Raw genomic sequence first — 14,799 nt, forward strand, 5'->3', positions numbered from 1 at the left:
CTTGAATATCTACCTTTTATTTTCCTATTATTCCCTATTGCTGGATATTGTAGGTTAGTCTTGATTTTTCACTATTGCAAACAATGCTTTAATGGTCAGTATAATTACAAAATTTTATTGGAGTTTATACAAAATTTTTAAGTCACTAAATTCCTTTTATTTGCAACATTTCTTTGACAAAAAAAATGTTTTCTTTAATTATGTTTACATCTTCGAAGACAGCAAGGGCAGGACCTTTAAACACACACAAAGAAGAATCGCAGCCAGCCCTACCGGCCTGGGGCTGGGGAGGAGAGAGTGAGGTCAGTGTATGAGTGAAAAGGTACACAGGTGAGTGCAAGACGGACTCAATTACAGAATACCCACTGGGGACTTATACCGTCCAAGATGCCTGGGTAGAGCACAGGATAAGATTGAAAAATGAAATTGAACTCTAAGCCGCACAATAATTGGTTTAATTACCAGAGCTCAAAGAGTAGAGAAAACAGGAGAGCGATCTAGGAAGTTTCATTCCTTGTGAGAGCTAAGGCGGAGGCAGGGCTGAAAGCCTGGGTGGGAATTAGACGAAAGTGGACAGGATGGCAGACCAGGGACTTGTAAGGTTGTTAAAAAGTCCAGAGATAATGACCTTCATTACCATTTCTTTTCACATTAAAATTTAAGAACTTCACAAGAACTTATTAGTTAAAAAGGAAATCGGACTGGCTTTTAAAACAATATTAGCCCTCACCATCACCTGCCACAGACTGTAGGTGGTAGGAAGTATGATGTCAGGAGAGTCCAGAAGTAGATTAAGGATTGCTTCCAGGCTATTCAACTCACATCTCTGCACAATCCCTGCATATGCCCTTGTACCACACCCACAGACCACAAATGGAAATGCAAAACTCAGACTCACTTGTTGGTATACATTTCTATCTAGTTCTGCACATCATGAAACATTTCTCATAAACAAAATTTCCACAGCACTGGGGTTTGATTAAATTAAAACTAATTTTGGATATACATTTGAACGTCCTTTATTACTTGATTCCATGGACTAAGCTGTCCTCTTCTGCCCCTACTTTTAACAGCTGACACCTATTTGGTAACTTGGTGGCTCCTTCAGGCCTGTTAACTTACTTTCTTCGCCAGGGCTGGTGTGAGACGCTTAAGAAAACAGTGGCTTTAACGACAGAGTTACCAACTTTTATACCAGTGCAGTCGAAGCGGCAATACTGGAGCTGGGGGTGGGTGACAAAGTGGCAAAAAGGTCCGCAAGAGTCGGCGGGGAGGCCGCGGGCAGGTGGCGGCGGGCGCTGGCGGCCGCGACCGGGAGGCAGGAAGCGGCGGCGGGGCGGAGCGGGCCGGCCGCCGAGCAGCCAGGGCCGCAGGCGCCCCGCCCGGGCTGGTATGCGGCCGAGAGTGACGCGGGAGGCGGGGTCACGTGACGCCCGTGGAATGCCAACAATGTAGCGAATGTCCCACTTGGGTCTGCGCGCTGGAACCTCGGCGTGAGCGCCCCGGGAAGATGGAGCAGCCGCCGCCCGCGCCGCCGCCGCCCGGGGCTCCCCCGTACCCGTGGGGCCAGCAGCCGCTCCAGCCACTGGCGCCCGGTCCCCCGGCGCGCGAGGCCCCGGAGCCACGGACGAGGACGCCCCGGAGGGTGTAGACCGCGCCCCAGGAGGTGAAGGGGCAGGGGCGGGGGGCGTGTGGCCAGGGGCCAAGGCGGGGCGGCTGGAAGTTTCCGCGGGCCGGCGGGGCCCCGGGGCGCCCCGCGCCCACCCTCGGGCCGCTGCGGGCCGCGGCTCCGGGAGGGGCGCCCGACTCGGCGGGGCGGCCCGGCCGAGGGGCGGGGAGCGGGGCGGCCGAGGAAGTTTGTCCCGAGCGGAGCCCTGCGCCCTGCCCCCACGGCCCCCGCCCGGCCCGGGCCCGGAGCCGCCTCCGCTGGCGGCGCGTCGTCGCGGGCCGTCCGGAGTCAGCCGAGCCGGGGAAGTTGGGAGCGAGCGCCCGGCCGGCGGGGCTGCGCCGCTTTGTTGTGCGCCGGGCGGCCGCGGCCGGGCTCCCGGCGGGGCTGGAGCGGCCCGGCCCGGGGCGGCGAGCGGGGCGTCCCGAGAGGCCGTCCGCGCCAGGGGTACCCTGCCTCCACGGTCCTGGGGAGCTGGGCTTTTACCCCGAGACCCGGCCGGGCGCCGTGCCGGCTGGGGGGCCCGACAGCGTCGGGATCCCGCGCCCGCTGCACCGCGGTCCACAGAGGCCGCGCCGTCGTCCGCCCCGGGCGGTGCGGTCGTCCCCCCACAGGCCGCGGTGTCGTGCCCCCGCTGGCCGTGCGGTCGTCCCCCGACCCGCCTGCCACGGACGGTGCAGCCCGCAGAGCCCCCGGTGGTGCCGGGCTGGCGCTCGCTCCGACCTCTCCAAGTTTGCCTCCCGGTCCTCGCGGGTCGCAGCCCGAGCTTCAGGGACGCCTTCGCGGCCGTGAGAGCGGCGGCCGTTGCATAATACGCCTTTCCTGCGTCCTAGTTTAGCCGACTTTCTGGAGCTTGTCTTTTCTGATGCAACCTCACGTGCAGTTAGTTCCCCTGCCGGACTCCGGCGATGCGGATTCTGAGTTTATTCGCGTTTTGCCAGTCACCTCTCCGCAAGCCTGCCTTCGGAACTTCAGGAAGAGCATCTCTCTCGGGGTGAAGTCTGGCTCGCGGGGTTGGGCGGGAGTGCAAGCCTGGAGCAAACCTGTCGTCCTTTGATTCCGAGTCCCCGGTACCCCAGGGGAAGGCGGGGAAGGTAGACCCCTCCCAGAAGGTGAAACTCACCTGACGGCACCGGGGCCCGGGTGTCCTAGGCTGCTGGCTGGCTGTATGTTCTGAGCCCTTCGAATGAGAAGTTTTTTTTTTTTCTTGCAATCATAACCGTGAAAGTATACTTTATTTGTAGTTTTATTATGACAAAATCTTAAACAAGAACTTTTACATTTTCACACGTATGGAGGATATAAGTGAGCGTGCTCTTAATAGTAATCTAGACTTTTAAAAAATTGTTTAACAGTACTCTTAAGCCAGGGACTATACATTTGGCAGATAAAAATCCAGTGGCCAAACAGCTCTCTTCCCAAAGTATTCGGCAAATATGTTACATTTTAAAAGGTAAGTTGGCCCACATTTTACTAAGAAACTTAAATATACTGAAATTTGAGTGGAAAGTCACAAAATGTGTATTGTCTTTTTACAGGTGTTCTGTTTAAATTAGTAGATGAGGAGCCTTCCTTTAATAATGGAGAAAGCAACTCGTGACTTATTTTTAGGAAATTTGTACTAAGTAGATCTTGCTCCATATAGTTAGTTGAATCTCAGGATAAATCCCTCCATGAAGCATAACCATTTTTGAGTGCTAAATCAAGAGACTAAGCTGACTTGTATCTTTTACTTTTTCCTTTAGCTTTTACTATTTCCTATTTTTACTCTTTCCTTTCGTAATAAGGTAGTAACAGAACAATCTTCCAAAATAAGAATGCAGAGACTGTTTAAGAAAGTCTGTTTTAAATTATAATTAACAAGACACTATGTTATTCAGCCTCTCATAAAATTTGGTCTCATTATCCAGGTATATAGAACACTGTTTAATGAGTACAGCAGCATTCCTTTGAAATTAAAATTGCTAAACATTTAATAAATCTCAAAATGTAAAGCAATTTAAAATGGCATCTGAACAGAAGACCTCATGCAAAAGTATTAAGTTGAATTACTAGAATCATGGAATTTTAGAACTGGAAAGGATTCTACTAGTCTCTCCTTCTAGTTGGAAATAGTTTTGACCTAAGTGTAAATTGGAACTGTACATATTTCTTTCCTTAGCAAATCACAGGGTTGATGGGAGGGACTTTCCTTTAGTGGGAGGGGAATGTTTTTACAATAAGATGCCTTGTTATTTTAAATGCTGTGTTGTAAATAGCCAGCCCTAGGCTTCTAAATCCCACTCTGTTGGGGTGGGGATGGGGGGGGGCAGGTGTTGAAGCTGATAAATTCATCATAAACACATAGGAAGGATTTGGGAAAGCTTTTGGAGGGGGCGGGGGTGTTCTGCTTTGTATTAGATAAACCAGACCAACACAGTTTTTTTTTTTTTTTTTTTTTTAAAGATTTTTTATTTATTTATTCATGAGAGACAGAGAGAGAGAGAGAGGCAGAGGGAGAAGCAGGCTCCCAAGGAGCAGGGAGCCCGATGTGGGACTCGATCCCAGGACCCTGGGATCATGACCTGAGCCGAAGGCAGACGCTTAACCATCTGAGCCACCCAGGCGCCCCCAACACAGTTTTTGAAAAGTTGCTTTTATATTTCATTTCATGGTTATAATGTGAAACTTCTAAACAGTGTTCCCTACTGACTTTTAAAAAATGACTTGAAGAAATAGAGAAGATAACTCAGTGCTTTTACTTTGTCTTGACTGTAAATCTGCTTTAAAAAGGAGCACAATATCCTGATCAGTCGAATGAAGGGGTTGGGCTTGATAATCCCTAAAGTGACGGACTTCCAGCTCAAAAAATTCTCTGAATCTCCTTCCTTTTTACAAAAGCCTATTGCTTAGTAATTCCTCTGGAGAGAACTGGGCCTCTGGCACAAGTCCGGGGGTCACCATTCCCATTATATGTTGCGTGGGTGATGCTGTATGAACCAGGGCTTTATTACACAGAGCACCTGTGAATGGGTCCTGGTGTTTGGGCCACCAGTTTCACTAAGTCAGCTGTTCTCTCAGTATTTTTAAAGCTAATGTTATTTGATCTATAATTTCATTTTTGAAGTATTATTCAAACAAGGTAGTGTTGGAAATAAAGATAATGGTTGTGATACTAAAATTAGAATTGACATTACTTAATGTTTACCATTCACTATATGAAAACCTTATATTGCTTAACATCTAGGCCATGTCAACCTAATTGTAACAAATGGTTTCTTAAGTTAATTAAATACTTTTTGCCCATGTGCTAATCTTTGACATTCATAGGAATTTTTCTGGAGGACAAGTGAAAAATCTCATGGTTTGTAGCAGTGGTTTATATTTATTGTTAACCAGCATTGCTCTATTGTGGTGTAACGTAGATTCTATAACCTCTAAATTAGCAAGGATGGTAAAGATTTTATGAATGTAAGTTGGCTCTTGAATGGAGTGGGCCTCTGGAGTATTGGCCTCCCTGCCTCCAAGCAGTTTTCCTGATTAGGAATGCTAAGAACCAGCAGGTTTCATTCCTAATTAACATCATCCTACCTCAGAAGTCTCCTATGTTCTCATTAAATGTACCCAGACAGTTTACCTGCTCCCTCCCCAACATTATCTGCCTATTCATTTTTCTCTTCTATGTTTGAGCCTTTTCATAGGAAGTTCCAGACTCTAAGAATAGCTTCACACTTCCTTCATCAAATCATAGCCTTTTAGCCTTTCCAGTTTTGGTGAAACAATCCTTTCTCTGGTAGATTTTCTCCAAATAGGCACTTGTACTGGGATTCTTTGGACAGTCACAGTAGTATCTCTGTCCATAGCAGGACTCTCAAATGGGATGGGTGTTCTGATTCCTTAGCTGGCGTATGTCTGAAATTTGGAGGGAAAGGAGGCAGCGCTTTCTTAAAGACTGAAAACCCTTACTGGGGTATGGAGTTGAAGATACGGAGACCCATCCTGTATAGTTGCTTGCTGTTAGGAATGCTGCAGATAATGGATGATAAATCTGTCTATAACCTGATCATTCTGTGTGGTCATCTAGAGTACAGACTTCTGTGGCTCCATTTTTTATGCCTTTGTTCATAATGCATACATATATATCCCACAGATACCAGGTGCAGAGCTAATAAAGAATGTGATGGTTTGTTTTTCCTCTAGATTGTAAGCTTATTTAGAGGTGAGACCCTGTTCTACTTGGCTGAGACCTCATAATACCCAGCAAAGTATTGGCATATGGCACTTCTAAACCCACTACAACCTTGTGATTGCACTATTTATTGGAGAATTTTCCTGGATCCCCAGAGGACTGTAATAATTGATTTCCTCAAAGACCTTCATTATGAGGGGGAGCCACTGTTGTGTGGTTTCCCAGCCTGGACAGTACTGGAGAGGTACATCAGCATGGTAGTTTGTGATTCTGACATTTGGCATCTGGCTGGAGGCCTGCCCTGTCTGCCTGACTTAGTTTCAACTTTGCTAGTTAATTATAGTAAGGATATGATTTTAATGATAACTGGAATTTTAGGTCCAAGAAATACTGTTTTAAAAAATGCCAGTGTTTGTCATTAGTGTGGGTCTCAGGAGACATGGGTTTGGTTGATTCTGTGGTTGGTGCTTGATGTGTGTTTAGCATCCAGTGTGGGTTCATGAAGCACTAACAGAAATTAGAATGAAAGCTCATGAACATCTGATAGCACTTTCCAGGATTGGAATTGGGTTTGAGAGGGCCAAATTAAGGGATGCTTCAAATATTGCTCTCACATTTTTACATGAGCCACCTATTCTAAGTAGTTGTCTCAGTTCCAGGTTTGAAAATGAGGTATTTTTGTTTTGTGAGTTGTGAAATAGTTTTGAAATTCTGGTGTCTAGTTTCTTTTAAAGTATATTTAAATTGATTGATGATGCCAAATGAATTTCCAAAATTAGATTTACTTTGCTTGATACCCTCTTTTTTAAAATCCACATTCATGAGGCCTTAGGGTCATATTTAGAAAATTCTTGATGAAAGAACTTATTAAAATGATACAGTAGTATGTCAGAGTAGCCCATTTCTAGCTGCAATCTTTGGTGAGTATTCTCATGAAAAATTCTTTCATAAGTTCATAATTTGGCCATGAAATCAGCTGTCTTCAAACTAAAACCTAAAATACAAGGTCTCAAGCTGAGAAAATACTTTAATTCTTTATGAGACTGAGGGAAAGTTTCATGCTTTCCAGACTGTTCAGGCAGGAGCACAGTTTGCCCCGAGGTGCTGTGGTACAGATTCGCTTACAGAGACAGGGCAATACCTGTGGTGGTCCCAGGACCAGTGCTTTCTGTCAAGGTGATGGTGGAAGATGGGAAGAACATGAGAAGAGTGTGTGGTGACCTCCTACTCCCGCCACGCAGAGGAACTTCCCCAGCGGTGGGTTTATGGGGTGTGAATGAATCACTCTTTCAACTTCTGTATATGTTTGAAAATTTTCATCATAAATTGTTGAGGGGAAACAAAAAGAAAAGAAACCGAGACCTCTGGTCCGGATTCTGTTTAAGGGTTTATCCACTTGGTATTTCTCGGCTCATGCATCCATACAGACATCAACACAAATGTCTTGCTCACCTGTGCCGGCCGGCTTTATAACTGGAATGTTTGTGGGACACATGAGTGCTTAAAACCCCAAGTATCTCAGGAGCGCGGCTCTTTGGAAGCTGCTCGCTGTTGTGTGTTTTTCGGCCTCCTGGCGGTGGGGGTGACGGCATGCTTGGGAGGGCGAATGTGGCACCTGGCAGGTTAAACTGCGCTCTGTGAGGGGACTTTGCCCTCCTGGCAGCGCCCTGTCCTGAGGTTCGGTCTCTGCATGTGTCACTGTGTGTAGCAAGGGAACCATTCTTCAAACGCTAGTTAGCGAAATGTGAATAGTTAGACGATTTCCCCCCGTTTTTGTATGAGTGTAAAAAATACATAGTATTTATCATTTTAACCTTTCCTAAGTGTATAATTCAGTTGCATTAAGTACATTCACATTGTTACTGCAATCATCGCTGCCATCTATACTGCAAGCTTTTTCATCATCCAAAAAGACACTGTACGCACTAAATAATAGCTCCCCGTACCCCTGGCCCCTGGTCATCTCCATTCTGCTTTGTCTCTCTCAAGTGGCGTATTCCAGGCGCCTCATGGAAGCAGAATTGTGAAGTATTTGTCCTTTTGTGTCTGACTTACTTCACTTAGCAGAACATTTTCAAGGTCCATCCATGTTGTAGCCTGTGTCAAAGTTTCGTTCCTTTTTCTGACTGAATAATATACTGTGTTATGCAACTTTATATGATAGTTATGTGTGAACTCCACTGGGGAACATTTCACCTGGGCCCACATCTTACACTTCAGAGGAAAAGCACTGCTGTTTATTGAGTGCCTTCCGTGTGCTCAGCCTTGTGCCAGGCGCTCTCCCACGCCGCCCTTAGACCAGGGGCAGAATTTGTCACCGGTGTAGGATGGAGGGGACAGACCCAGAGCTAGGTGACTTCCTATGTTCATTCAACAGATGCTTCTTGGGCCTATGTGTGTGTCTGACAGGCAGGCTCCTGCCCCACGGACCTTACAGTTGAGGTGATTCAAGACGAAAGCAGGCACATCAGTCATTCGTTATACTCCGGGACGGGGCTGTGAGTGAACACCAGGGTCTCTGGGGTTGGGTGGGCAGGGAGGTCCTTCTGCGAAGGGGTTTTTCAGCTGAGAATTGTAGGAGGCATAAGTGAACCAGACTGGGAGTGGTATTTGTTCCTAGCAGAGAGAATAGTCTTGCTCAGTTCCAGAGGTAAGGAAGAATAAGTTGCCCGGGACCATCCAGGTTGAACCTGATGCTGGCTGGTTGGGAAGCAGTCAGCTTCCTGAGGTTCAGGTACTGCTCCCAGGCCTGGCTGCAGGCACACGTTTCACACATTAAGTCTAATCACTGAAGTTTTTCTCTCTTTGTGCTTTTCTTTTTTAAAAAGGAAGATTCTTTAACTTTTCAAGCATTGCTATCAAATAGTCATTTAAAGAAGAGTCACTTGGAGTGAGCATGAAATACCTACATTTCTACATTCAGTTTGGTACCTTTTCCACTAAGCCAGTCTGGACTTTGCCCTGGTCTTGTCTCTTGACTTGATTAAAGCCTTTTTTGTCTAACTGATTCTGAGTCCTGAACTTCTTAGTAATTCTAATAATTGGCCAGTGTGTTGTGTGTTACAGATGAGAATGATCTCACATGCAGTTTCACCTGTGATCTTCAGAGCAGCCCTGTCAAGTAGACAGAGAAAGGCTTGTTACCCAGTAGGAAACTGAAGCTCGGAGAGGTAAAGTGCTTGCCCAGATCACATGGAACTAAGTGCCAGATCTGGGGGTGGAAGCCAGCTCCAGCTGCTTTTTCCTTTGCACTGAAACGGCCGTCTTCTGAAACAGCCTCCCCCAGACCTGTCCTTACCTCCTGATAAGTGCCCTCCTCCATCCCCACCAAGGCTTCTTTCTTGATGCTCATTGTCCAGGTGGTTGTCCTAGCTCAGAGACTGGTGCTACCATCAGCTCTGGTTTCTAAACCAGAAATTTGGCCTCCCCTTTCAAACCTTTAGTCCTCTAGTGAACATCACCAACCCTTATGGGTTCTATTTCTTAAGCTGTTAAATCCACTCATTTCTCTCTGTTCTCCAGCTAATATTCTGTTTCAGATCCCCATAATATTTTCGGTAGACTTTTATTGTCACATTATCTAAGTAATCGATCTTCTTGTCTGTCTCCCATCTTAAACTGTGAATTCCCTTGAAGTTAGAGGCTGGTCATTATTTTCTGTTTTTCTAGAACCTAGTAACAGAGCCATCTTGTATGGGTGTTCAGGTTGTGCGCTGTTCAAGGGCCTTACGTAAAAGGGCATGCCTCACATCATACAAATGCTCGCTTATATGAGGGCATGTGTAGCCTACGGGGAGACCCTGGGCCACTCACGGAATACCTGTACAGCAGTAGAGAGTCACCTCCCCGGATAAAGCCACATGGCGTGCATGTTATGCACCTGTTCTGGAGAGTACACATGATCACTCCTCTGTCACTTGCCTCAGAGGTCCAGTTCCCTCCCTCCTTGTGATTTAGACTTTATCTGCCCCCCTCACCTGGGGGGTGTATATTATATGTGTGTGCGTGCCTGTGTGACAGATTGTGACATGTGGCATCGGTAGGTTTTCAGAGAGGGCCAGGCCACTGTCCACAGAGCTCTGGAAAGCTCCCCAGGGCAGGAGTTGCCCATGTTGTACAATAATATAGTAACAAACAATTTACTTGAGGAAGGGGTACCTTTTTATAGTCCCACAAAGGTACCACACGAACCACTAGGGCTCTGCCGATAACTACACAGAAAGTGTTGATGTGGTGGTAGAAGCAGTGTCTTAGAGCAGACCACTCACTCCTCAACTCCTCCTAGCTCTGGGGCTGGAGTCACAGGGCCTCCAGAAGCCATAAGAAAGGCAGCACAATTTGCAAAAGCCCTGAACTGGAAATAACCCAAATGTCCTTCGGTGGCAGAATGGATAAACAAGTATGTTCATACAATGGAATATTACTCAGCAGTGAAGAATAGCAAACTCCTGGTACATACCACTGTATGAATAACCAAACAGTGTCGACCAAAATAAGCCAGACATGAAGAGTACAGACCATGTCATTCCATGGATATAAAGTTCAAAAACCAGTCAGACTAATCCTTGGTGAAGGCGATTTCCCCTGGGGCATTGGTCTGTGGGGGGCTGGGGGCTTCTGGGTTGTAATGACACACTCCTCGATCTAGATGCTATTTATAAGGGTGTGTTCTTTGTGAACATTCATTGATCTTATGATTTGTGCACCTTAAGAAATATATGTTCAACTTAAATAAAAACATTCCTCCCCCCGTCCCCCCAAAAGACTGACTTCTTCCCCAGCTTTCAGCAACTTTGTGTTTTTAGAGTAAATTCCAGAGGGCTTTCAAGCCTCAACCCACCAGGGCCTCTTTCACCTGTGCCTGGCTCCGCTTCTCTCTGCTGGTATGGCTGGGCAGAGAGGACATCCCCACATCTGGGGTTTGGCATTCTCACAGTTCTTTTTTCTTCAGTGTGGACTGTCTCCTGTGGCCCTTACCCTTTCTTAGCTGAGTACAAAGCAGCTTTGTACCTTCTCTTAAATCTGCTAATGTCACTTGATGGTAAAATGAGACTACTCTTCTAAGTCATGCCAGTTGGGAGGGATATGAGCTCTCCACTCACTTACCTACTGCTCTCTCTCTCTATGGCTGAGCAGACAGCTCCCTAGCTAGGTGAATGTCCCTCATGCTGGTGCCAGTCATTGATGTTTCTAAGGCCAGACTAAGCCCAGACGTCTGGCCAAGGTGTAACCAGCTTCTGATCTCTCTCTCCTCCCTCCGTGGGACTGCTGCACCTCACCCAGGCTTTCCTCATCTACCTGGTGTGTTGCGATTGTCCCTTCCAGTCCACCTTTCAGTTGGCTTCCAGACTCAACTCTTCAAAGGGCACTTTTGGCCACGTCACTCCTTAGCTTCACTGCAGAGAATGACTTTCACTTTGTCTGCAAGGAGTCCAGACAATTAACATGGCCTTGAAGGTCCTTCCAGATGGAGCCCTGTACACCTTCCACAGTCTCATCCCTCCGTAACTCTCCAGGAAAAGCCTTTGCCACACAGATGTGAATGTGAGGGATGGGGCCTATTCCTCTCCTTCGCATATGCCCTTCCAGTTGGCTGGAATTCCATTGTTCCCTACACTCAGATTCAGTTATCTCTACCTCACAGCTTTTTCTGGCTTTCTCCTTTAATCTCCCATTTGTTAGATGATTTCCCCCCTCCTCTTGGGCATCTCTTTTCCTTTGAAGCTGTTTATTTGGCTACCTCACCCTCACCTTGCTGAAGGCCAGAATTTGTTTTTGTTTGTACTAGCGGTGCCTAAGACTTAGTAGGCTCTTGATGAATGTTTGCAAGGTGGATAGGTGGGTGGATGGGGCATAGATGAGTAGATGGTAGAGGAAGGGTGAATACATTTTGACTGCAAAGAAACCCTCCCTGATTATTTATTGTGAAAATAGGATAATTTATGTCTTGTGTGTTTCAGTTTTCAAAAAAAGGGAAAAAAGACCCTAGAGATTGAAAATAAAGTGATTTGTGTAAATTCCCACAGGAAAAGATATAATTCTCCTGCCTTTTCTCAGACATAGCGAGAGTCAGTCAGGATTCTCCATACGTGCTTGGCAGCTCCTTGAGAATCTCTCTATTTTTGCTGGAATGGGTATTCATGGTTTTAGAAAGTTAGGTATTTCAAAACAGATGCTTAGACCACGAAGTCACTGAAAATGAGTGTGGTTGCAATATGCCCATTTTACACCAATTAAGCAGAGCTCTGGGCTTCTGGCCCCCTGCCAACACTCTGGTCCAGGCCCCAGGGAAATCTCAGCAATTCTTGGATCTAATTGTTCACTGTCTGCAATGTCTTAAAACAGTCATTTCGGTGACTTTACTATGTTAGATGTTGTGCATTAAAATATAGATTTCATGTTGAAAAATGTATTTAGTCTGATTCTTACTTTCTAAATAGAATCTTCCCTCAGTTTCATTGAGAACAATAGTTAGAACCTTTTAAGACCTTCCATCTCCCCACCTCTAAGAATAGTAATTTTAATGTCATTTCTTCAGATTTATGGTCCTATATGATTATGAAATAGATCTATATAAGTAAATTCACATAGAACTCTTAGAGCCTGGCACATAGTAGATACTGGATAAATATTAGCAATCATTTTTCTTTCTGCAAGACAAAGTCTGTGAAGCAGATTTCCATTTTACAGTTCTAAAATTCCTTACTGAAACAAAAAGTCCAGAGCCCTTTGCCCTGTCCTTTTAAAGACTGCTCTTTTTTGAATTGATTTTTCTTTGTTCATTAAAATGCAAAATGCTTTTCCTTTACAGTTTGCTCTTAGACTTCTGTGGGTTAAAAGGAGTGAAATGAGTGAGGGCAGAAGAGGAGGGACGGGGAGAGGGACCACTAGAGCTTCAGGTGTGAGCCCAGAGACTGTGCGGCAGGCCTTTGCTTTTGCCACCAGTGGGCATCTGTGCTCTGGTGATGACAGCTAATTACACAAATAATAGTAACACGAGTAGTAGAAAGCGTCGTTTACCAAAGACTTCTATGTTCCAAGTGCTACTGAGCCAGTTCCATGCATGGTCTTGCTCAGTGCTCACCACTGCCCTCTCACCAAGTGGTGTCATCTGTTTCACCCAGGGAGGGTGAGGGAAGTTAAAGGACTTGTCCAAGGTCACCCAGTCAGCAAGTGACTTGAGCTAGATCCTGCTTCCAGGAGAGCTGGCTGCTAAGGGCAGTATTGGGTTGGACTCCATTTTGTTTTCGGAATGCAAGAACAACAGAGTGGTCAGTGAATTAGGCCTGGGGTAGGTATAATTCACTATCAGAAAATGGCTTTGTGATCTCTAGTCCTTTTTTTTTTTTTTAAGATTTTATTTATTTATTTGCCAGAGAGAGACACAGCGAGAGAGGGAACACAAGCAGGGGGAGCGGGAGAGGGAGAAGCAGGCTTCCTGCTGAGCAGAGAGCCCGATGTGGGGCTCGATCCCAGGACCCTGGGATCATGACCTGAGCCGAAGGTAGACGCTTAACGACTGAGCCACCCCGGCGCCCCTGATCTCTAGTTCCATATGTACAAGCCGTTTCCATGCTGAAGTAGTAGGTGATCTGTATGAATAACTTATTGATATAGCCACTTGTTAGTATGGTCATAGTGACTCTGAAAGAAATCACCCATATACTTTTACCAGTCCCCTTCCATGTAAGTATCAGTTTCTGCAAGAAAGGTATTTAGGTCACAATGCTGATAAGAACTTCACTACTTTGTAAAAAAACCAGGGAGTAGTTACCTTCAAAGTCTTACAGCACATTGTGTTAGAACTGCTTTCAGTTGCAATATAGGACACCTTTAATGTGATGAGTTTTGTGGTATCTTCCAGGAAGTTTGGGAGGGCTTTATAAGGAGTAATTTCCAAAGACATGGAAGGACCACAGGTTCAGAGCTGGGGTGGGGGAGAGTTAGTAAAATCACGGAGATAAGAGACAAAGGTGTGGGTTATGAGTTGAGTGGTTATTAGGAACAAGCCAGAAATCCAAGACCTCATGTAGAAAGTTTAATCCTTAAATACTCAAGCTGTAAATTTCAAAATGAAATTATATTATAATGAATTACTTTAAATGAGCTATCAATTGTTAATACTACTCTCTCTTCTTGCCTGAGTCAAATATTTCTAAGTCAGTATGAGCTTGTAGAGATTTACTTTATTGCAGATTACATATTACAGGAAACATCTTGGGACAGCCCTAGATGTCATGTGCACCAACCAGAGTTGAACGGTATTTTTATCATTTCTGAGAGGTGATGTGTTCTTTCTTAATCCTTCCAAGTGGAATATTTTCAAGATCATTGTCCATTTCTGAAAACTCTTGTTAGCAGTATGTGAAAACCACAAATGAATATGTTCTTTCCATTTTCTTTTTCAGATAGCGATGATCTTCAAAATGAAGACTCTGGAAAATTTTAGGTTCTCTATAGGAACTACAAAAATTGAAGGAAAGAAGATTTTCAAAAGGAAATTGTTTTGAAAGTATGTTTACAACTAACTGATACTGTTGACAGTTTGTTTTTTTTTTTTTAAATAATAAAACACTTTAAGAAGATTGTATTTATGGTAAAAGGAAACTGGACTAACAATGAGGCCAAAGACTTTTCCTGCCACAACTTACTCTGGAAATAGCCGCCAGCGACTGCAGGAGATTCGAGAGGGCTTAAAGCAGCCGGCCAAGTCTTCCGCTCAGGGGCTGCCTGTGGGACCAAACAGCGATGTTTCCCTGGCCACCAAAGTCCTGGGGGGCAAGGATGCTGCCAGGCAGCAACAGCAGATGAGAGCTACCCCAAAGTTCGGACCTTATCAGAAAGCTTTGAGAGAAATCAGATACTCCCTGTTGCCTTTTGCTAATGAGTCCGGCACTTCCGCAGCTGCCGAAGTGAACCGACAGATGCTGCAGGAACTGGTGAATGCGGGATGTGACCAGGTGGG

At 45.6% G+C, this 14,799-nt stretch overlaps 1 protein-coding gene across 1 annotated transcript in view; it reads left to right on the top strand.

Annotated features, from left to right (window-relative positions):
- Positions 1–1,480: 1,480 nt before the first annotated feature.
- LATS2 (large tumor suppressor kinase 2) overlaps positions 1,481–14,799 on the top strand; it is a 73,159-nt gene continuing 59,840 nt past the window's right edge. Inside the window, exons 1-2 of the mRNA XM_032403370.1 lie at positions 1,481–1,666; positions 14,243–14,794. Of these exons, the coding sequence (XP_032259261.1) occupies positions 14,453–14,794 (342 nt within the window). The 5' untranslated portion in view covers positions 1,481–1,666; positions 14,243–14,452. The remainder of the gene's footprint in view (positions 1,667–14,242; positions 14,795–14,799) is intronic.

The sequence above is a fragment of the Phoca vitulina genome, unplaced genomic scaffold (genome assembly GCF_004348235.1).
Source record: "Phoca vitulina isolate PV1807 unplaced genomic scaffold, GSC_HSeal_1.0 scaffold5, whole genome shotgun sequence".
In the NCBI taxonomy this organism is placed as follows: domain Eukaryota; kingdom Metazoa; phylum Chordata; class Mammalia; order Carnivora; family Phocidae; genus Phoca; species Phoca vitulina.